The sequence below is a fragment of the Callithrix jacchus genome, chromosome 2 (genome assembly GCF_049354715.1).
Source record: "Callithrix jacchus isolate 240 chromosome 2, calJac240_pri, whole genome shotgun sequence".
Lineage (NCBI taxonomy): Eukaryota > Metazoa > Chordata > Mammalia > Primates > Cebidae > Callithrix > Callithrix jacchus.
Window position 1 is genome coordinate 127,345,709 of NC_133503.1, and position 24,934 is coordinate 127,370,642.

A 24,934-nucleotide genomic window follows, 5' to 3' on the forward strand; every position below is an offset into this window, starting at 1 on the left:
TGCAGTGGCATGATCTCGGCTCACTGCTACCTCTGCCTCCTGAGTTCAAGCAAGTCTTCTGCCTCAGCCTCCCGAGTACCTGGGACTAAGGCGTGCGCCACCATGCCTGGCTAACTTTTGCATTTTTCGGTGGAGATGGGGTTTCACCATGTTTTCCAGGCTGGTCTCGAACACCTGACCTTAGGTGATCCACCCACTTTGGCTTCCCAGAATGCTGGGATTATAGGCGTGAGCCATCGCACCCGGCCCCCTTTTGTATTTTAAATAGTTTATCATTAAGTATTTTTCCTAGAAAACCCAAATGATCACAAAATGTAGATGGATGAGCATATCACTACTACAATGCCTGTCTCAGTTAGCAGATGCATACATTCCTATCAGAACACAGGTCCAAAAATTAGAGGCAGAGTTTGTTAAAACCAAACTGGGAGAATGTATTTATCTGTACTATCTAAATAATAGCTTCTCAATGATTATAAATATATCTGCAAAAACCACGTACAGTGGTTTTTTTCTGTAAAAACAATAAATAAATAAAGCCAACTATCCACATTGATTCACTTAAATTTTATTATTCATGAATTCAACAAATATGTAATGAAGGATAATGCATCAAGCTGCATCTCCCAGGATGCTATTTCTATTAGTAATAGAAACAGTCTGTTTTTTCAACCTTACCTAAAAATCATGTGAAACTCTTTTTATTTATTAAAAGACAACCCTTGTGGATGACATTTTCTTAAAAATCATTCAATGTATGGAAAGACTTATGCTTTAAAACTCCTACAGGTTTTAAAGAGGTTACCCAAAAAAAAAAAAAAATAGGCTGTTTCAATAGGTTACAAAACAAAGAAAGATTTGTGGTGTGCCCAGCTCCTGTTCATGAACATAGAATGTGAAACGATCACAAACAATTCCACCAAAAATCTATTCTTTGGATGCTGTACAGGTAACATTTTCAACACCTCTGAGATATTTCCTAAGAAAGTACCATCCTCTACACTTCTCACTGGCGAGCTGTATCACTCACTGACTTTGACTAGGGCAGTTTGTGCAGCCAGAACTGCCTCTCTACTGTTCCAATAGCCCTTTCTAGATATTATATCTGTAATTATTGCACCAAAATATGTCCTCTATTTCAGAGTAACTGTGAATTGGGAAGTTACTAGTGCAGAGAAGAGAAAATGTCAGCTGAAGGAACAATGACACAGTCATCACTGAACTTTGGATAGAAAATTGTTTAGACGACAAAGCTGCTGTTAATGAAGAAAACATTTGTTCTTAGGCAACCTGAAAAGAGGAGAAAAAAATCTTTCAGTATCCTGGCAATAAATCACAGGAGCACAGCTGCACTGCATAAACAGACTGGGATCAATGTTTCTCAGCAAATAATGTGCATGAAAATCAAACTTGCTTTTAAATAAAATAGAAAATACCTGAAAGTTAGTTGGCACCAGAAATAAAATTAATTAAACTTTTTACTTTCAATGTTCTTTTGAAAAGAAAGAGAAAAGGTAAATGGCTCCAAATCCCTTCCAAAAATCTGTTACCACTCAATCCATCAGATAAACATATAAATAAAATGTTTATCTTTGAGAGTTACTTTAGAAGTGTGAAGATATTGAAGAAACTTGGGCTGTAGAGTGAAGCCATCTAGGTTCACTTTTCCCATTGTATGATTTACCAGCTTTGTGACATTAAACACATCACTTTTTTTCTCTGAGCCTTAACTTCTAGCCCACTTAATGCATAGAAATCCTGTGCCAACCAAATGAAATAATGTGCCTGGACACATTTGGTAGTCTATAAAGTATAGACTACCAAGAGTTATGCTAAGTCACCAGGATCAGGGACTTTGTTTTGTTCATACTTCTATTTCCAATGCCCGGAACAATGCTCGGAAGACAGTAGGTGCCCAATAAATGCATGCTGAACAAATGATTTTTTTTTTTTTTTTGCTTCTTCGTATATGGAACTCATGGAAGCCAGAATCCTGTTTAACATATTGCAATGTCTCAACTGTCTCAGGCTTTTGTTTTCTTCAACAAATGCCATATTTCTAATGTTTTTACTTTAAGAAGAGGATCTTGCTTAGTCTATCTTTATGTACAAAATCTAAAACAAACAGATTCACCCTATGCAATAAAAAAAGAAAAAAACCCAACACCTAAAATCTTAGCCATCATCCATCCACTTGGAATGTCAATTCAATATGTGTTCCTTTAGGATTTGTATTCATTGCAGTGACGTCTGGATTAACACCATGAAGCAGAATGTGGGACCAGAGCAATGTGTCTGAGTATCTAATGCATTTTCAGTTTGTCTGGTGGAATGGAAGTTTGGCAGTGAACACTTTTGTCAAAGCCAAACCACTGTATGAGTTTAAGTAGAGGAAATCGACAGTCCAAAGCTGAGTGTGCCTAGCATGCAATCTGTTCCTTATTGATGGACCCACAAGTGCTACCACTAACCACCTAAAACACATTCTCAGGTTGGCCATAAAATGCAAATTACAGGAATCATGAGATTCAAACCATCATGAACATAGGGCTTTCTTTCATTCAGAAAAAGTCAATGCTTCTTTAGTAGGAAAATTTCCTGGTGAGCAGATTCACAATATCTTCTACTTAGCATGTGCCAAGGCGAATGTATTCTAACAACTATATCAACTCATTCTCCAGATATGGTTGACTATGAAAAACAAGCCCATTGAGTCTCAAGTGCTTAGGAGGAGAAAATAAAAACAGCTATAACACTGAATTCAGTACTCCTGGGTACACAAGCCACAATAAGTTCAGTTCTTAGTTTGTCCCCAAGAAAAATACATATGACGATATTCCTTTTATTGGCTGGATGTCTTTAAATTCAGCTCAGTGTGCCTGTCTGTAATTCCAATCTATCAGCTAAGCAACCATAATCAAGCCAACACTATGATTCAGATGTCATGAATAAGGAAACCTAAGAAAATGTGAATTTCCACTGCAAGAAAGAATATGCAATGAAACCAAAATTGCTAAAAACATTAATAATGTTCATCACACAAATGTTGCAACAGCTCTTACCTCGTTCGCAAAGTGCACCAATGTAACTTGGAAGGCAGAGGCACCTGAATGTGTTAAAACCATCGACACATGTGGCTCCATTCCGACAGGGATTAGAGTGACATTCATCAAAATCTGAAACAAAATAGTAAAAGCTCACAAAATACTTCCAAAAAGGATCAAATAATTCCATTTAGTGTGAGGTTGCAAGATAACATACAAGATGGCCAGTTAAATTTGAATTTCATATTTTAAAAATGTATAATTTTTTAGCATAAATATATCCATGCTATATTTAGGGCAAACCTATACTACAAAGTTATTCTGTTTTTATTTGAAACTCAAATATAAGTGGCCATTCTGAATTTTTATTTGCTAAATTTGGCAACCCTAAGAAAATGTCAAAGGTATTCAGTGTTGGGCCATCATCTCCATTGCTAATATATGAATCAGGTCAAATGAATGAAGAATCTATACCCCCAGTCTTTTCACCTACAATCATGGCTCATTCTCTGATGACCTCACATATCGAATACTCAAAGTATCTAACTGGCCTCACCATCATTGGGCCCTTGCCTCTTCAATATATCCATCACTCTGCTAAATGTCATCTTCTTTAGACACAGTCACGATAATTTTATTCTTTTTTTTTTTTTTTTTTTTTTTTTGCGATGGAATTTCACTCTTATTGCCCGGGCTGGAGTGCAATGGCACGATCTCAGTTCACTGCGACCTCTAGCACCCGGGTTCAAGGGATTCTCCTGCCTCAGCCTCTTTAGTAGCTGGGACTACAGGCCCATGACACCATACTCTGCTAATTTTTTGTATTTTTAGTAGAGACGGGGTTTCACTATGTTGGCCAGGCTGGTCTCAAACTCCTGACCTCAGGTGACCAACCCGCCTTTGCGATAATTTTATTCTTTTACTTCCAAACATTCCATGGATCCCAACTGCCCAGGGCAGCAGTCTTCAAAGCGAGGTCCCTGGACCACACCATCAACATCACCTAAGAATGTTTAAAATCCACATTTCCAGATTCACCCCAAATCTGCTGAATCGCATACTTTGTGGTAGAGACAGCAATCTGTTTAGCCAGCCCTCTGATGCATGCCCAAGTCTCAGAATCACTTGACTAGAGTGTGAAGTAACACTACACAGTATCTTGAACTGTGGACCTTCTTAGACCGTCAGGGCTTTCTAAACCCAACCTGCTTTCTGGTATTCTCTCCCCAGTACATCTCTCTCTCCCAAACTCCTAGATAGGCATACCTGGATCTGTGCTGTCACTCAAACGCCTCTGTACCTTTTGGCCTCTGTACTTCTGTTTGTTGTGTCCATATCTCCCTCCACCACCTGTCAAATCTTCCTCAACTTTAAAATCCATGTCAAATAAAATCTTTCTACACAGATTCTAATCTTTCTACATACGCTTTTTCCTGATGAAATTAATGACTTTATTTCCATAGCATTTTGCAATTACACTAAAAATTTAATGTTTAAGAATATTTTTTACAGGCTGCAGGAGAAGATGGCGGTCTCCACAGGGGTTAAAGTTCCCCGTAATTTTCGCTTGTTGGAAGAACTTGAAGAAGGACAAAAAGGAGTAGGCGATGGTACGGTTAGCTGGGGCCTTGAAGATGATGAAGATATGACACTTAAGGTGGACAGGCATGATTATTGGGCCACCACGGACAAATTATGAAAACAGAATATATAGCCTGAAAGTAGAATGTGGACCTAAATACCCCGAAGCTCCTCCGTCAGTTAGATTTGTAACAAAAATTAATATGAATGGAGTAAATAATTCCAGTGGATGCCCGGAGCATACCAGTGTTAGCAAAATGGCAAAATTCATATAGCATTAAAGTTGTACTTCAAGAGCTAAGACGTCTAATGATGTCCAAAGAAAATATGAAGCTTCCACAGCCACCAGAAGGACAAACGTACAACAATTAATTTTAGTGGATCTCAAACTTGTCTTAAATCAACAACCTTCTACTCATGTTAATGTCTTGATTAAATATCACAATGCAAAATACCCACACATTAAGTAAAAGAATTCCAGCTGGTAAACATGACCTGGACATTTGTAAGAATATATTTAATATATGTACACCCATTATGTTTTCAGGTAACAGGAGGAAAAATGCAGCACAATTTTTTTTCTCTTGTTAAGGCACTGTCATTTAAACATAAACCTGGAGCGCTCGAAATAGAATTCAGGTTTACAAGATGAAAGCGTGTGGAGAAGTGTCAGATGGCAGTGGAAACATGTGTGTTTCTAAAAAGTAAAAATCTCAAGAAAGAAAACAGGAATGGCATGCTTTATCCATCTTGCTTAGTGAAAGAGCTGCAGTTGAAATTGTTTAAAACGTAGCAGGTACAATGAATATTGTCACAAATGTGTTAATTTTTGAAGTGGTATGGGTGCTGACTACTAGTAGTATCAAAAATATGTTCAGGATTGTTTTGATACCTGTATTTATAATAAAAAATGTGGGGGGAGTTGATGAACTTCTGTTAAAAGCTGTTCTTGTGTGTTACATGTAACAGACATGGTAAATATTTGTTTACAGTCTTTGTTTAACCATGCATTTAAGTTTAAGTGAATTCAACAAAAAGGAAATAGGTATATGGATATGTGATTTTGAGATTAAAGTTAGTCTTAAAATATAAATAAATTGTGGAACGTGTCCTCAGAGACTGTGCCATTTCTATTATGTCGATGTAGTATATGTACAGTACTAAGGAAGCAAAAATTGGAATTATTGTAGCTTTTCTTTTATACACACCCTTTATTATTTATCCTATTTTGTGTACTTCTTTTGAATTAGAATTTGCAGACTATTTCAGAAAAGAAATTACCTAGTTTGATTTCTTCTTTGGACAAGGAGGAATCCTGGGTATAATATTTTGAACTTGATTTCACCAGAATTAATATTATTCAAAAGATCTTTGCATTCTGGCAATTCTTTTAGAATTATAGGTTGCAAATTATCTAAATATACACCTCATTTTTTTAAAATCATAACACTATTTTTGTTATTTCTCTGTGAAACTTTTGGCTATTAAATAGGGTGAACTAATTGGAAACATTTTCTCTTCCAATTAGTGCTTTTAACACTAATAAGGATAACTTCATTCATTCCATGTACTCTCCACTCTAATAAATATGTAACTGAAGTTGAAAACTCAAAAAAAAAAAAAGAATATTTTTTAAATGAATATACAAAGTAAGTTAAATTTCTAAGCCATATAATGTATTCTTTTCTTACCTAAAGAAATAGTCTTATTAACGGTGATATTCTATAGTAATAATACCAAACATGTTTATGGTGCTTGCTGAGTGCCAGACACTTTGTCGCCCAGCCTGGAGTGCAATGGCGTGAACATGACTCGCTGCAGCCTCAACCTTCTGGCCTTAAGCAATCCTTCCACCTCAGCCTCCCAAGTAGCTGCGATTACAGGCATTGTTAATTTTTGTATTTTTTTTTTTTTTTTTTGGTAGAGGTAGGGTTCTGCCATTTCACCCAGGCTTGTCTCAAACTTCTGGGATCAAGCGATTTGCCCACCTTGCCCTCTCTAAGTGCTGGGATTATAGGCTTGAGCCACCTCGCCCGGCCTCACAGACTTTTTTTCTTTTTAAAGTACTCTTTTAATATGAATGTTGAGATTGTAACCCAATATTAACGTGTAATTTAAAGTGAGCTTTCTTTACTCAATCATTGTAAGCAAATTAAGCAAACCTTCGGGATACCTCTAAAAGGAACATCTGGACAGCATAGTCCCTCATTCTTTTCTTAGAAGTGAGGTCTATACTTAGCCAAATCAACACTCATGCCTTTTTTTTTTTCTTTAAAGAGAAGGATGTCTAAATGAGAATATGGGAGTGCAAGAGTCAATTATATTACTTGGAACCAAAAGAGAGGAGGGAAACAGCAATTGCACAGCTCCCTGAGGCAGAGACAGGTTGGGCTGGTTACTGGGAGTCAAGGAAGGGTCTTTCCCATTCCAAATGAGAAGAAAAAGTTATCCCCAAAGTAAGAACTAAATTCTCTAACTTTTACTATTTTCCTAAATTTTAAACCTAGTTTTCTAAAAAGATTTTTATACTGAAATTGATTTTTATCTATATGCAGATTTTGGGGATAGATGTACATTTTTGTTAACATTTATGCAACTTTACATTTGTAAATTCCACCTGGAAAAACCACAAAAAGACTCAGCAGTCCTCACTGAGTCTTGGGTATATTAACAGAATTCACTAAACATCCATACCCATTTTCCAGCCCCCAGTTAATGACCCTCATATTTTAACTTCATTTACCATATAATTAATCTACACATGGGTTTCTCTGAAATCTCTGATTGATTCGACAACACAAATTTTCTCCCAACATATATTGTGTGAAAAAACTGTACCCTCTCAGCCAAGTACATCTTACCAAGTTCACACTGGTCTCCACTGTATCCTGGCACACAGGTGCATACATAGGAAGTTTCAGTAGGATAACAGGTGCCTCCATTAAGGCATGGGTTCATTTTGCAATGATCAGGTCCTACCATATTCGGGAAAATAAGAAAAGCAATTAGGCTCATCTCTAATGTTTCAGTGTATTTTAGCATAAAATGCTCCACATTGCTACCACATTACAGGCTTTACCATAGTACTTTAGTTACTACACATACAAATTAACATTAACTTTACTCTCTGGAGTGTTTCTATAACTAATTGTTACAAATTGAATCTATTCATTTCTGGGACTCAATCATGATTATTTTTAAATGATATATTTTGTATTGTATCTGGCAACTAATACATTCTACTGCAGATTTAGTTGGCATGATAATGGCAATTGATTTTAGTCAAAAATGATTACACATATGTGCACAGTGAATGGAAAATGTATTCTTTTAAATGGGGTTAGTTCATGTGAAATGGCTGGATACACAGAACATGCATTCTTTTTAGCAGGTTGGCTTGTTATCATCATTTGAATTATTATTGCCTTTTACCACTTAATGCTCAGAAACTGTTTTTCTTCGAAAGTGTGCACTGAAGTCTCTTCTGCTACATAAACATGCTTTTTCCAAAAACACGTTCCAAATGTACTCCTTTAAACTATACTTGAAGAAAAGCAACACATGGATTAAACTCTACTGTATAAAAACAAAACCATATACAAAACCTCACCTAAAATGAAATCCCAAGTTTTTATTACAATTTTCTTATTAAAATACAAACAAAATTGACACTCCTGGGAGATAAATATAAAGGCCAAAGACATAAATTTATGAGGATGAATAGTTTAAAATATATTTTCTAGGGGCAAATACTTTTACACCGCTTGAAGCACATATTTTATATTGCCATATTGCTTGGATAAATGCATTTTCATTGAAGGTATACTTATTCTTTGTATATTGTTTCAGAATTGCTTACATTTCTAAATGTTCAAAGATTCAAATGAAAGTTGAAAATTTTACAAAATAATTGAAATAAAATAGATTCTATGGAATACACCCATATTTTCAAGAATCTCAAGACCTGAAACCTTGAAATAATTACACATAAAAGAAGAAAGATGTCTAACTTCTGATGAAACGTTAGCTTAAAAAAATATTAGGATAAACAAGGTACTGCTATAGAAAATAATTGAGACTTCCCCACACTGGAAAGTCAAACTCAAACTTTCTGACTGTTAAGTAAATTCTGGATGGTTATAAACCTGGATAGATACACATTCCCATGTTTGGAAGTCCACATTAAAATTAGCTTAATTCAGATGAGTACACCAACTTCTCAAAAAAACTCCCCCAAATTTTCTAAGACACTTTTTCCTATCGTTCCAAAACTATTTGAAATCTCCCTAACAATGTTAGCTTTCTGGATTTGAAAGTACAAGTACACTGCCAAGATAACAAGGCTGCCGTTAACAGACGCCATAGCCACATGCTGCCCTCTGTGCAGAACCCAAATGACACTACGTGAAAGTGCTTTATCAGACTGTGATGTGCCATACAAATGTGAAGAAGTGCTGTTACTATTCCCACCACTGACACTGGACGCCATGCCACGACCATGAGACAAGGACTCAGTGAGTCAGTCTTTCTCTGAACTGGAAGTCATTCCAATTAAAAGAAAACTTCTGTTTTCATAAATTTTATTCTCCCCTAAACAGTTCATATTAACCTCTGAAAGTTGAATCTGCAACAGATAGACCAGGTAATCCCATAAGAGCTGCTGTTTACTGAATTAAGCTAAGGTGACTATTTGTTTTGCAATGAAGACGCAAACTATAATTCTTGGTAAATATTGTGAACTGGATAATTGGCATGTATTTCTCATTTGTCAAACTTAACTCGATAAGTACCTAGCTATTACCAGTTATTTTATATCATATTTTCAACAACCCGAAGTATATTAAACTAACTTACAAAACAGTAAATATTCACCAAATTATTAGATTATCATTTACAGATTAAACATAGAGTGAAAAAACCAAATATCAACTACATTTCATTACTGTCACTCAAAATATTTCAAGCCATTTGTTAAAAAATGCACTTTCTGACTATTTTACTCTTTCTGAAGCACATCAAAACAAAGCATTCGTGGCACAAAAGGTAATACTGATATGATCAGAAGAATAATTTTAATAGTCATGGCATAAAACATATTGGTTAAAATAAAACATGTATTTTCAACCAAGACAGGCATTAAAGTACTGATTTTTTTTCCTCTCTTTTTGCAGGTAGCAGCTAGGTGATGATGTCTACTTGTGGATTCCACTGACATTGTTAATATAAATAATAACATTCTGGGAAAACACTATTAGAGTCGATTTCTTAACATCCTCAAGCTAGATTAAGAGAAAATAAATTCTACAAAGTAAATATTCCAAGATTCCTGGTTCACATATTGTGCAATATAAATGGTTTATTTTTATAGTATGCTGAAACCCGCAAAGAGCAGTAAAAAGACTATGGACTTTAGTGTAGCGTTGAGCTGGGTTCAAAGCCTACTTTTACCACGATGTAGCTGTGCCACCTTGGCCGAGTTATTGAGCCTTTCTGAATCTTCACACCTTACCCTTTCACACGGGGCTTTTACAGCTTTTTTGCGACAATCAGAAGACATGGTTTATATGAAACAGTATCAAATTCATGCTTTCCATACATTCAGTAAATAAACAGAAAACTCAACAGGCAGTATGTTTATATAAAAAAATGAATACTCACTACTGCTAGGCACTGTGTTTGAAGCATTATGTAGATGTCTTAAACAAGGACATTGTATACAAGTGAGCTGATACTGATACTGCATAAACTCTGAAATATTTATTAGAACTATTCACTACTCTCAAATGTTAAAGGCCTGACAGAACTTGATATTGCACCAACAGCATCCATTAGTAGGAGGATTTTTAAAAACAGGACTCTTTTTTCTACTTTTAAAACTAAGATATATAACAGTGAGACATATGACAAAGCAATACTCTAGCTGTGAGTAAAACAAATTGAATTTTTATAACATTAACAATTTCATCTTTTCCGTGTTTTTATTGTATATCATTTCTAAAACCCAGAAAAAATCCAAAGTATACTTGCAATGTCCAGAACTAATCTATACTTACTGTCATTTCATCTCATTATGAACTCAATCCTGTGGCCTGGCCTGCTGTTATGTGAACAATATAAAACTCTCCATTGATTTAACATCACAATAAAAAGTATATACATATAAATGTTAGGACCAAGAGACTGTTTCCAGGTTTGGAAACAGATTTGTCAACATTGCGGTCTTACCTGGTAAATAGATTGCTGTGCCTTCCACTGACTCTTCATTAATGCCAATCAGGAAATCTGTTTCATTAGAAGTTTCCAGAAGGGAAAATGGTGGTGTTGGAAGCTCAGTATTAAATTCCACAGTGCTTACTGTTGCCTGATTATTGGAATCAAGAATTCTCGCTGCCATTTGCTGTTCTGATGCTGATATTGTGGAATCCCGCTCTCTGATTAAAGCTGCTTGAGTTTTAGGGTTTGTTTCTGGAGAAGAAGAAATGATGGGTCTCTCAGAAGTCTGTGGGCTTGGCCAAGGCACCACACCTGCCTCGACCCCATAAGTAGCAGAAGCAGAAGTAGAATGTGGCCACTGTGTAGCACCTTCTAATTTAATTTCGTTGGCAGTTGTAATAGTTCCAGCCTCAGGTGTTTTAATGCTGGAAAACATCTGGATTGCTTGTCCAGAAACTTGACCATCAGTTTCGTTTTGGAAATCCTGGAGAATCTCAGTTCCTTCTGCATCAATAAGTTCTGTGGGAGAAGCTTCCATTTCTTCTAATAATTTAGGCTTACCATCATCTTCTGAAGGTTCTAATTTTGTGTCAGGAGATAACGATGGAGGCTTAGTTACGTGAAAATATTCCTCACTTGATGGTTTGAAAGTCGCTTCCATATTTACATGAATTTCCTTAAAAGAATTCTCTGGAGACGTTACAGATGAGCTGACATCTATTGCTGGCAGCGCACTGGGCTGGGGGACCTCTGTGTGTCCAGAGGCTTCACTGCCTGAGTCAATAGTGAGTGGAGATGACAGTGTGTGAGAAGACAGCTTTGCAAATGTTGAAACTGCTGAGGTTGTATCAGTGTAATACGGGAGATTGGATCCTTCCATCACATTAGGCACCTCTGTTAAACTCTGATCCAAAAGATGCGTAGTAGCAATACTTACATAGGGAGTATGATCTACCAATGCCTCCTCGGCTCCTGAAGAGAATTCGGGCTGAAAAGACGGACCCACATGTTTCTTTTCTTCATACTCCTCCTGGGTCCTTTCAAATTGGCCCAATGTTGATATTATTTCGCTTTGGTCTGCAATAGCTTGACCATCAGACAAAGTGCTTGATTCAAACATGTCATCCAGCACTTTTGCTTCGGCTTTTATTTCTTCAGTCTCTGGAATCACTGTGGCAGACTCACTAGGAATTGGCAGGGATGTTGGTGTGGGAAGTAAAATGTCTAATTCTGTTTCTGTGCTAGGAGCAGGGATCCCAGTTGTGAAGTTAAAGCCCATATGATCTATTTGGCTTCTATCTTCATAAGTCACAGATTCATTGTGTGTTGCCTGAGTGTAGCTAGCCAGAAGAACATCACCAGAGCCCTCAAATGTTTCCTCAGTTAAAGAAAGATTGGCAGCTGCCTCATACGTCTCTTGAGCTTGAGTGCTGTCATCATTACTTCCATCATTACTGTCATGTGATTCGGATGGTACCTCTGGATCTATGTCTGTTTGCATTCCGAGAATGTCTTCATATACAGGTTTGGTATGATCAATATCTATGATAGTATTTTTATCTGATGTCAGCTCAGGTAGAATTTCAAGGATGGTACTCTCTGTAATTGTCAGTATTAAATCCTTGTCCTCTTTGTCCAGGTCTATAATAATATTTTCAGTAGGTTTTATTCTGTTAGGTTTTAAGGTGGAATCCTCCAATTCCCTGAAATGGTCTTGGAAACTACCTGCAACACCATTTGTGGACCTCTCATATGACACTGTATTTAACGGTGCACTAGTTGGAACAGGGGGGCTTTTGTTCTGCTCTGAATGAAGAGGCAGCGTCACTGAAACTGTTGGGAATCCATCATCAGTAACAGCTTTAGCACTTGGCACCTCAGGATGTTTTTCCAGGGACCCATCAGAAACAAATGTGGTGCTGCTTTCTTGTCTGGTTGCCCGAGTAGTTGCAGAAATATGAACTGAATCAGCAATATCCACTTCTCCAGATCCTTCTCCAGAATGTTCATGAAACAAGTCAGATGGTTTTGGTGCTGATGTAACAAATTCTTTGTCCATTTCAGAACCATAAGCTCTAGCCAGAAAATCAGTGGACAAGGTTGTTGTTTTATTAGTTTCTGCTGTTGAAGAATTCCTGTTAGAGTCTTGTTCAGTTATGATTTGTGGTCTACTAGTCTGGATTTCTTCTGCCCATCTGAGAGTCTGATTTTGAGGATGTTCGATGTCCATGGAGAAAGGGAGAGGTGCCACTGTGGGTCCTTCTGCTCTAGTGTCACTTAAAATTTCTATTAAGGTTGTACTGGCTACTGACTCACTACCTTCAGAGATGTCTGTTTGGGACTCGAGTGGTCCAACTTCACTTGCCACATTTTCCATTCTTTTAGACTCTTCAGTTTTGTCACTTGAGGCACTTGTTTGTAAACTTTCCACTTGAGGAGAGTGCGGATATAATGTGTTATTGATTTGTTCCATTTCAGTAAAATTCACTGACTCTGTTTGTAGAGTAGGTAAAACTTCTTCACCTGATCCCAGTCCAGAGAATAAGAGCTCAGTATCTGACTCTTGAATTGTTGGTCTCATACCTTTGGGAAAAAGTTTTATACTTTCTTCCTCTTTAATTGGTGAATCTGTGACTACATGTTCAGCTGGTACAGATTCAGTCACTAAGGCAGTAGCTAAGAAAAAATGTGACTTTTCAGTAGCTTCAGGAAGAGTTGTATAAGATTCCAAGCCCTTTGCATCTGGATCTGGAGTAGACACATTAGCTAAGGAAATGTCTTCCTCCTCCATTTCTTTATCAGCACTGTAAGTTTTCTTTGTTGTTAATACAGAATAATCTGTGGTTTTGAGTTCTGTTTCAGTAAATGTTTGTGAATCAAAGATTGTTTGTTCTGGTGCAGGAGAGTGTTGTGGGGATTCAAAAGACTTTTCTTCTTGAATTTGTTCCTCTGATGCTGTTTCACTTTCAATTTCTTGTCTTACAGGGTTGACTTCTTGCCTTGACCATAATTTGGCTGGCTCCATAGTTTGGGGAAAGTTTGTTGAAATTGTGGCACTGACCTTTACTTCCTCCTTTTCTACTGGTGTTTTAGTACCTTCCACTTCTGCTGTTGGTAAAATGGTGGATCTTCTATCAGTTTCATTGACAGTACCCACTTCTCCCAAACCTTCATCAATAATGGAGGAAGCCGTACCAGAAAAATTTCCCACAGCACTGGGAAACACTGGATCAACAGAGCTGCTGACTGTGACCAGTTGCTCACCTGAGCCCTCAGCTGAGGATGTGAACTCTTCCCAAGGGAAGGCTGAAGTGCTGACCATGGTGCTACTGGGTCCTTCTGAGTCAGGTATGTGATTGATGCGAACTGAAGTAGGTATTGTAGATGGTGATGTCTTGATATCCCTAAAAGCTGCATCTCCAGAGCCTTCCATCATTTCTTCTTTCGCTGTGGGATGAGGCACTGTTGAGTATGCTCTAAAGTCACCACTGAAATCTTCCTCCAAAGGAAAACCAGTGGGAAAGCCCCTTATTTCTGCCCTATGATTAGGTTCTCCTAATCTCTCTGAAATCAACATTTCCCTGGGTGTTTGGCTTATATTTTCAGCACCTTCTCTGTCCATTACTGTACTCAAAACCAGTCCTGTTGGCTCAGTGGAGAACGTAGTTCCCACATGTGGAGACAAAGTACCAGCAGCTTCCTTTTGGGCTTGAATTTCATACTCTAAATGTAATGAAAATGAAGAAACAGTGGTGGTTTCTGGGTGAGCAGCAGCTTCTCCAGAGCCCTGCTCCATAAAGAGAGAGGCAGGACTACCTGGGAAAGTAGCTAGACCTTCCTGAACCCCAGGTTGATGAATACTGCTGTGCTCAGTGGTTTGTGCCCCCAAATTTTCTAATGTATTTGTTTCTGGAAAGACAAGAGTAGAATCTGTCATTTCCCTTTCAGACTGTGCTGGTGTTGTAAAGGACATAAAACTTTTCCTGGCATCTGAATCACTAGATGTATCTACATATGAACTTTCTAATTCAGAGGGTAAAATTATTTGATCCGATCTCCGTGTAGGTGAATATGCCTCAATTGTAGAAGCTGTACCTGCAGTTCCCTCATCCTCCTTCCTTTTCTTTTCTTCAGCAGAGGTACTGGAAATCCACTTAGAAGTATCTGTTTCACTTACAAACTTGGTAGGCACCACTTCTGCAAACAGTTGTTCAGAAACTGAATAAATGGTGGTTGCAGGAACCTCAAAAAAGCTCTCTGTGGTTATCCTGCTAGTGTCTAAAGTAATGTGCGTACCAGTAATATTTCTCTGCGATAAATCAGTTACCATGGTGGACATTGTATCTTCATATTCTTCTGCTTCTCCAGAGCCTTCTGGAATTGGAATTGAAGAACTCCCTGAGAACTCTACAACTTGTCTAGGAGTTGCTTCTACCCAGCTTTCCTTGGTAGATAACAGGTCATCTGGCCAAGGATTTCCTATTAGGGTAACTGCTTCTTCCTTTGAAACATACACTGATGCAGAGCTAGGAATGATAGGAATGTATGTGATAGAAGTACTTTTTTCTACCTCTTCACCAGATGTTACTTCCTTAGGCCTGGCAAAGACTATTTTCTGAGATTCTTGGTCAATGGCAACCTCTCCTGAAGACTCTTCAGGAAACAGAGTTACAGGCTCGATATGTTCATGTGCCTGATGACCAACTTCAGTATTTCTCTCTGTGTCCGATTCTGCCCCCTCTATGGCTGTTTCACTTTCAAATTCCTCATGGAATGAGACTGTGGGGAAAACATCAGGCTCACCACCTGAAAAATGTTCTGATGTTTCAGGGTAAGTCTCAGGCTTCCATGTAATTTCAAGAGATTCAGTTGTTTCTGCAGATTCATTAGGTTGCATGGCAGTAGACAATTCCGTTTCAGCTATTACAAATAGATGAGTCTCACTTTCAGAGCTGTCTGAGAAATTCTGAGAAGGTGCAACACTTTCAAACTGGCCACGTCTAGCTTCTGCAGCTTCTGGGTCCTTGGGCACAGTGGTAACTAGATGCTTCCCATTTATGTACTGCACAGATGGGGTGGTTGTCACATCGGTAGCATTTGCACACTCTTCTTCTTCATCTTCTTCACTGTGGTATAGCTCTATTTCAATTAGGTCAGGTAATTCAGGTATAATTTCAGCCATTAGATCATGCTCTGGATCTGTTTCTTCACTACAAGGTTCCTCTTCTTTAGATTCTGAATCTATTGGATGACCAATTACACTCAAATCACTCATTCGACCTGAAAAAAACAGAGTTTTCACAATACTTAAATAGAAAATTTGGCAGTATATGACAGAAGAAATTGATTGCAAGGCTGGTCACACTCACACACACAAAGAGGGATTCAAATCTTTTTATAATAAGTGCAATCACCCTTTCATGTGGTTCTTAGTCTTCAAATTTGCTGTTTTTATATTAACAATAAGGGAAATGTATTCAATTTAACGTTATTAAAACAGGTTATAAAGATTCATCAACACATTTAAGAAAACAACATCGTCCTTAAAATGAAGCAAGGAATCACATACACATTGAAATCTTGAAATGCAGGAATTTATCTTTGCGTGAACTGCAAAAAGAGTAAAATTAAGACTATTTCATATAAAAACCATTTAAAAATTAAAACCGTATTACATAGAATTAATTACTTTTTCTATAGATCATTTTTATATATGATCTATATAGGAAAAGTAATTGATTATCGTCCTTTTTGTAAGGGAACGTTTATACACTCTCTATTCAATAAGAAAATGAGAAGAGATTCCTTCTGGCCCCTTCATAATATGTTCTAGAGCAGATTGACTTATAGAAAAACAAGAGAGCTTTATTTATGGCCCTTTCGCACTGCAATGGCATCCTCCACCCACCGCAGCACTGAGACAAGAGCTTAACCACAACCCGTGCACAAGAGTAGGAAGCATGGAGAGGAGGGCTCTGTGGGAAACAGCTCACTGAAAGGACAAGAAAGAAAGAAACTTCCACACCTGCAGACCTTTATCCTTCCCGAAATGTGACCCAGATTAGGTCAATTTTAGTTCTTGTTAATAACATTTTCTCTGAAGAAAGTTCAGGAGTCCTATCTAAATATTCTAACTAGCATTCTTCGAAAAGCACATATCATCAGAATATTTCCTATACTGGAAATTGCCAAATGGTAGCAACCACTAAGCTCAGTGGACTTTTCTGCTATCAAAAATACACCAGCAAAGCTCCTTGTCTTGGGCACTAGGAAAGAAAAAATTCTGAGACCTCATGATAGAAGCATTCAACTGTCCTGGGACAGGGTCCTGCCACTGCAGCTGCCTTACATGTAGTGACGAGGCAGTATGAAAAGGTGTCTGTGTATGTAGTGACCCGTAAAGAAGACAAAAAATTACACACTGTTCACCACCTTGCCCACAGGACTAATAATGCAGAATTAGTTTTCAAACTAGCCCCAATCCATAACACACATGCACAGGTCGAACCTGAAAACGTTTAGGAGAAATCATTATGATGAAGCCAATTCTGCTTCCCACCCTATCATCTAAAGGGGAAAAAACAACTGTGTTCTCTGGAATTATTCCTGTTGCAAGAAGCTACTTCCTTCTATCTATAGAAGGAACAATATCCAGCGTTAACTGTTTCATCAGAAAAGAAAAAACCCTATTGACGAGGGATCAGTGTTGCTTATATTCTAATTTATTTTATGAATCAACACAAATATAGAAGTGCAGGAACTACCGAGACACATTCCACAGAAGCTTCTGGAATTTTTTTAAATTAAAAAAAACAGACAATAAGACTTTTATGTAATCAGAAGACATATACATTTATGTATTTTATTTTACTAGGAAAAAGAAAGAAAATTCTCTTTTGTATCCCACCACATCTTCACTAAATTATTTCACTAAAATACTTCTGTGTATGACTGGGTTATTCTTACTTGAACTAAACATCCTTCCCATTGAACTTTTACAAACCACAGTCCATTTCTTATATCTCCAACCCATTCCCTTCTATATATTCAGCTTTTCAACTACATAAGCTACAGCATATGAATGAGAAAATATTTCTACCACAAAGAGAAGTGAGATAAATATACAACTCTAGTGTACTATAAAAACACAAAATGAATTCAGATTTCTGACACAGATGTTGCAATTATTGCTAATTGCCAAGTTCAAGGAAATGATTAAATGCCTTGTTATTTAAAATATATATACAATTAAAAGGACTAGGTTTCTTCAATATTAGGTCACTAAAGTTGTTACTTTGCTCTTATATGTAGTACTCATGATGTATACGTTTTAAAATAGGAGGATACCACAAAATATTCAGATGATAACATCCTCTTAATACAGTTTGCATTGAAGGTAAACTTTGTGCCATGAAAAAAGAATGTGAAGAAAATGTTTAAACTGCAGGAGAGGAGGCATTTAAAATGCCTTCTGTACAAATGAATCTCTTGAAATATTCAAATCAATAATTTTATCTAACCACCAAAGCCAGGGCTCTCTCATTGCTAAAACTATTTGAATATAGTTGAATTAAGCTGGACGCGGTTAAACTATTCAGTACAACTTCATGAGATTTAACTGGAGTTTTAAAATGTGCTTATCCTAAACTGCTCAAACTATCATTGTACATGCAGGCAATCCTTTTATTTTACTTCGTTAGAGTTAAACAAAACTAGAATTCATGATTAAGAAATATTAGATATAGGTACACTAAATTCTTACATCTGTTTGGTGACATTATAGCTTTCATTTAAATACAGAAAAAAGATTTTAAATAAGAAATACGTGCCAATGTCAAGTATATAAAGAATCTCTATCATATTTTGTACCCTTTTGTAAACAATGAAGTTAAAACTAGCCATTCAGCTAGGTTTCTCCAGCCAAACACAAGGATAAATAAGAAAATATCTGATCAATATTGAATATTTATAGACTCCTAGGTCAAAAATAGGGTAAAAACACTCTTTGTTATTACAGATTTACTTAGGTTTCTAAGTAAATTTTTCACTTAAAAAAATAAGACTTCTATAAACGTATCTCATGATTTTCTTATTGAGTAATTATAGATGGAAGTCTGTCAAGTGTGATGTTGGTGGCTCTAAAAAAAAGTGGGCAGAGAAAAGCAGTGAGAGAAGACACAAAGATATGCCAACATGTCACATGTCAGTATGGCAGGAAACTGATGGATGGTCATGATACTCACTGAAATGTTTTTGGTTTTTTTTTTCCCCCGGGAAAGAAAATGAAGAACTCTAATTGCAAATCATTAATATATAACAATTTAGCTACCAACTCATATTAAGACTATTTAATTCCACTAAAAGCCATGGCATTCATTTTACAGTTTCTGATTTTAGCTCCAATAACAAAGTATAATATTCTTTTAGTTCATATTCTACTCAGATCAAGAACTCTAATACTTCAAATTGCTCATAAATTTATAAGGACTTCCTTGCCATTTTAGACTATCATATAAGAATTACTCACCAAACACTCAACTGTTAGATGTAGCAAATTCCATTTTCTAACCTAAATAAATATATTTCAATCACAGCAATATAAACATATCAGAGACAGAACCTTTGCATACACTTCATAAACACAGCACTGCTTCATATTGGTTTTTGCACACAAAATTAATTTCATTACCACCACAATCATGCCTGCTACCCTAAATGTAATCTCTCTTCAGGTGCTAATTGATTTCTCAAAATTTACCGAGTACCTTTTATGTGTTGGACCCAAAGGCAGACACTCTCTTGTCAACTTCAGAAGGACCCAAGTGTGCTTTCCAAGCCTCTCCTTGCCCTCTTCCTCTTTCTCTCTAAAACAAATGTTCTTGCCAGTTAAGTCAGAGAACTGGCATTACTAAACTCTTTTCCCCTATTTTAATGGGAAATTTTCTGAATGTACTTATTGCAAATGTACCAATCATTAAATTTAGATTAGAATTCCTTTCTCCACCCACCTCCCAAGTATTTGACCTGATTTGCCTTCAAAATGATAGAAAACAAAAATGTATTATGCAGTTTCATCTTATGTTTCTCATTATGAAGTCGGCAGCACATCAAAATAAATTGAGTAATTGAGAGGAAAACCTGCCTATAAATAAAATAATATGCTTATTTAATAAGTATAATGTAAATTTTCTTTTTTTTTTTGAGATGAAGTCTTGCTCTGTCACCAGGCTGGAGTGCAGTGGCTCAATCTCAGCCCACTGCAACCTCTGCCTCCTGGGTTCAAGCGATTCTCCTGCCTCAGCCTCCCAAGTAGCTGGGACTATAAAAATTAGCTTGCACCACCATGCCCAGCTAATTTTTGTATTTTAGCAGAGATTGGTTTTCACCATGTTGGCCAGGATGGTCTCAATCTCCTGAACTCGTGATCCACCCGCCTTGTACTCCCAAAGTGCTAGGATTATAGGCGTGAGCCACCACACCCAGTAGAAATTTTCTTTTTTTTTTTTTAAATAAATTCTATTGTGCATTTGAGGTTTACAACATGATGTTATGAGATAGATGTAGATGGAAAAATGAAGCAGATTAACATATATACCATCTTTTTTGCGAGAAAAGCCACTGAAATCTACTTAACAAAATCCCAAAACAATACAATTTTATTAACTACAGTCTTAATGTTGTATATTAGATCCCCAGAAAGAAACTGTCTACTAAATGGGAATTACTTAATTTCAAAAAATAAAATAAAATAGGAGTTGAAGTTATTTTGTTTCCTTTTTCTGAAAGTAATAGTCTCACAATTAAGCAACTATAATTATTCTTTAAATAAGTTGTGACAACTTGCAAATGGTTTTATTGAATTTTTTTTTTTGACGGGGTCTTGATCTGTTGCCTAGGCTGGAGTGCAGGGATACCATCACAGGGAGCCTCAAACTCCTAGTTCAAGCAATCCTCCTGCCTCAGCCTCCCAAAGTACTGGGATTACAGGTGTGTACCACTGCACCTGGCTGGATTTCTTAATGTATGAAGGAAAGAGAAATGTTAATTACCTAGGGCTTTAAAGGTAAAATTTTCTGCTGACATTTCTTATACATACCAATCTAAATTTTATTCTGTCAGTATAGCTTATTTCCTCCCATACTTTTAACATCTGATAGCAGGGAAAGGTGGGGTATAAAATCTATCTACCATTACTATATACAGATAAATTTCTCCCTGCCCTGTCACCCAAATTCCTGTCACTAACCCCCTGCATCTCACCAAATCCTACTTGCCCCCTTTGTTTATTCTTCCTCTGAAATTACCTTTTCATCCCCCTTTCCTGTCACCACCTCCACCCACCACACCTATTATTAGAGAATCTCAATAGCTGTAATTATTGCAAACCAGAAGTTTCTTTGTGGTGTATAGTAAGTGGGGGACACCTGTGCTATTGTGAGAGGAGGAATCTCATTCCAAAATGGTGACCTGCTATATTTTGTTGGAACAGAGCAACCCAATGGTATACCTGACATTCCAAGCTCTTAGATGAACAAGGCCTTATAAAAGACTGCTCTATTCTAGAATTTTACTCAAAAGGCAATATAACTTTTATTTGGATTTCAAGAGTCAAACCACAGAACTCTACAGAGTGTATGCATAATCTTTTCTATGTTTATATGAATGTATTTTAACAGCTTGACTTGAATATACCAGTACCGTGGTTAATAGGTTTTTTTAATGACATTTCACACAAAGCTTTATTGCTAGCTGACCTCAAATTATTCACCAAGTATTTTTAAGTACTTCATAGCAAAGTTTTGTAGACAGAGCACAAGTCTTCCAGTCATACTGTTACCAGACACAAAACATTGTTGCTAAGATGCATAGGCAGCTGGTTGTAGTTCATGTTCTCCTTGGGGAATTTTACAATTTAAGTTTAGGAGCTTTTAATTAAATGTAAGTGTATACCAATCTACTCAGCAGAGATATATTAGGATCACATTTCTTTATTAAAATGGATTTTATTTTAATGTGCAACAAAAAAATGTTAGTTTATGAAAAAAATACAATAGACAGCCTTCCTGAAGTGCTTGAGAAACACTTACAGAATTTAAAGAGAGAAAACTTTAAATTCTTTAAGATATTTGAGAGCCCAGCAGCTCCCTGTTCCTATCTTAATATCTTCCTCGTTCCAGCCTCAGACTTATGCAAGAAGACACCACTCCAGCCCACAATCTCCAGCTAGGAACCCTTTGAACTTTACTCATCCAATTAGGAATGATCCACTGAAGCCCTCAGTCCTCCAATATATCTTTTCTAAAACACCTCAGCCCAAACTAGCCATATCTTTGATCTGTTTGTCATAGGATTTATGTCATATAGGTTCTCATTTCTAAGTGTCCTCGTATTTTCATTGTTTTAATCTTGCTTCCCTACCTAAATGCTCTATTCCAAGTAATGTGAAGGGAATCTTTAAACACATAATGCTCCTCATACTCTAGCCCTCTAGCCACTTAGCTCCTCTTTTGGGAATCTAGTTGGAAGAATGTCAACATAATTATCATTACAAATAAACTTTACATTCTGCTGGATTGAGACTTTCTTTGAAATATTTGTATCTCAGACTGAAAAAAATGTTGTTTTTTGGTTGCAATTACAGCTCAGTCTGACCTACAACTAAAGAATCATACAAACAACTCAAATTCTAATAACTTTTGTGGTTATAAAAATCTAGATAATTTAAATGTGTTAAATGTGCAGTCTCAATATATTTTTCATCTTTTTTTTCCCCAAATCCATGTAGGCTTACATCAAGGCAGTAATCACAGTTTTTTTCTGATGTAAATGGATATTGAACAAACTATCTTTGGTAGTACAGCCAAGGAATGCTTAAGTCATAGGCATATTTCCTTTTAATTTCTGTTTGCAGATAGAAGTTAACATGGGTACAGCAGTGTAAGGTATGTGGTTTTGAGTAATTAAAGAGGTGCTCTTCAATATTACTCCCAGTCTTCAATATTACTTTTGATTCAATTATTATTCCCGAAATTAACAAAAATCTATTTCGATAATATTTCATTCCATTTTCCTCATTAACAGATGCCAAGTTCTATTTAACATTTGTGACAAAAAGTATACTCCCCCAAATCTGATCAAAGGCCACCATTTCACTCAGAGAAGACTGAATCAGTCATATTCTTTTCCCTTAAAGTTCATAGAGTACAGCTTAAACCAACAGAGACTTGAAGCAGCACCCCCGCCCCGCCCCAGGGTTCTGCATTTCAGCAGGTCTTCTAAAGATGGGAAAGCCTTTAGTCATTAATAGTATTCAACACTCACTGTTGCAGCAAAACACAGGAGAGGCACTTAAAAATAAAGATGCCTAATAAGAAATAAATAAAGCTGATTTTAAAAAATGCAAATACCTGAGCCCTACCACTAAAATCCAATTTCAAGTTGTCTGGAGGGAATGGAAATGTAGGTATTTTTATTTGGAGGGTCCCTGATGATTCTGATACATAAGTAGGGTTAAGAAATGGCGTGGGCAATATTTAAGCCCTGGACCATTTCCTGATGCCCCTCAAACCAAGGTATATAGTGGCACCATGAGTGTTCAGCCAACCAGTGCCTGGCTTGGGGAGACTCTACACCTTCCCAGGTAAACTGGGTGGATGCTCGATGAGGGAACGCGTGCCTAGAGTTTCTTCTGAGATCAGTTTCGAGACTTCACATGCTGAAGATACTTCTTATTTCATATTTAACTCAATTTTTTTAACAAAGCAAGCAATTAATTTTGATATGTACTCTCTTGTTTACTATTTATTTCAAGTGGCCTCCCAACTAACCTATAAATTGAATTTATTTGTTTTATAAGATATATTGTAAATTACAATTATAGTATCATGAATTGTATTATTTTCTTTTCCCCAGCAAACAGTTGGTAGCCTGATTGAATGACTTTATTTCAACAAACCTCTAAAACATGTTCTGGGAGTGAGTGTGAGAAGATATGAAGAGAACGTTCTATCTGCAGATAGCAGATGGGTTCCTTCATAAAGCAGAGGAAGATAAGTTTTCAGCATAGTGAAAATGATGATTATACTATATTCCATTGTACTAGATACTATCTTTTCCCTTTCTCATCTTAGAAACAACAAAACCTCCAGAAATCTACTCTATGAAGCACATGGCCAAAGTAACTAAACTAGCCTTGTGAGACACCAGGGAGACTGTGCTACAGGGAGAAAAGATGAAGTCACTGAAAGCCAGTTGTGGCGCTTTCAGCATACTGGTCGTACACATGCGTAAGCATGTCGGGGTATAACACAGCGACACCATATATCAACTTTTCAGAGACATTGATACTGAAATACAACTGAACTTTTCCTCTCACTCCAGAGATTCCTTCTTTCTAACTTAAAAATCTCCTTTTAGGCCAGGCGCAGTGGCTCACGCCTATAATCCCAGCACTTTGGGAGGCCGAGGAGGGTGGATCATGAGGTCAAGAGATTGAGACCATCCTGGTCAACAAGGTGAAACCCCGTCTCTACTAAAAATACAAAAATTAGCTGGGCATGGTGGTGCGTGCCTGTAGTCCCAGCTACTGGGGAGGCTGAGGCAGGAGAATTGCTTGAACCCAGGAGGCAGAGGTTGCGGTAAGCCAAGATCGTGCCATTGCACTCCAGCCTAGGTAACAACAGCGAAACTCTGTCTCAAAAAATGAAAACAAAATCTCCTTTTAAAACTTATATTATTTATGGAGAACCAAAATCTATATACACTACCCAATCATCCAAAATTTATTTTCCTTCAAAAGATCAAATCGCTCTTTTTAAAAATAATTATTTCCATTTTCTTGTCAATAGATGTGTGTTTCCCTCCTGATTCACACTCAAAAAGTCTAAAAACTGGCACTCTCTCTCTAAGGAACACCATATTCATTGCAATCAAATGACTTCTCAGATGTCCACAGGATGCCCCAGGATAAGGAATATTTTTATATATTATATCACCTCAATAAGGTTGTAGAAAAATTCAAACTACTTCAATAGAAATGAAAAAATATACAACAGTTTTAACTAAAAGACATCATCACTCCCTTGTCCATCCCACCC

At 36.9% G+C, this 24,934-nt stretch overlaps 1 protein-coding gene and 1 pseudogene across 5 annotated transcripts in view; one reads left to right on the forward strand and one right to left on the reverse strand.

Moving 5' to 3' along the window:
• The window catches only part of VCAN (versican), a 113,320-nt gene that overhangs the window by 30,352 nt on the left and 58,034 nt on the right, over positions 1-24,934 (reverse strand). For 2 of the 5 annotated variants that reach the window (XM_035291249.3, XM_002806616.7), the window contains 3 exons: positions 10,851-16,118; positions 7,487-7,600; positions 3,063-3,176 (listed from right to left, as the gene is read on the reverse strand). In XM_035291249.3, coding sequence (XP_035147140.1) covers positions 3,063-3,176; positions 7,487-7,600; positions 10,851-16,118 — 5,496 coding nt within the window. Of the gene's footprint in view, positions 1-1,131; positions 1,291-3,062; positions 3,177-7,486; positions 7,601-10,850; positions 16,119-24,934 lie in introns of those variants that run through there. The other 3 variants (XM_078365881.1, XM_035291250.3, XM_054252134.2) reach the window with 2 other exon arrangements.
• Positions 4,556-5,119, forward strand: LOC100403021 (ubiquitin-conjugating enzyme E2 variant 2 pseudogene; annotated as a pseudogene).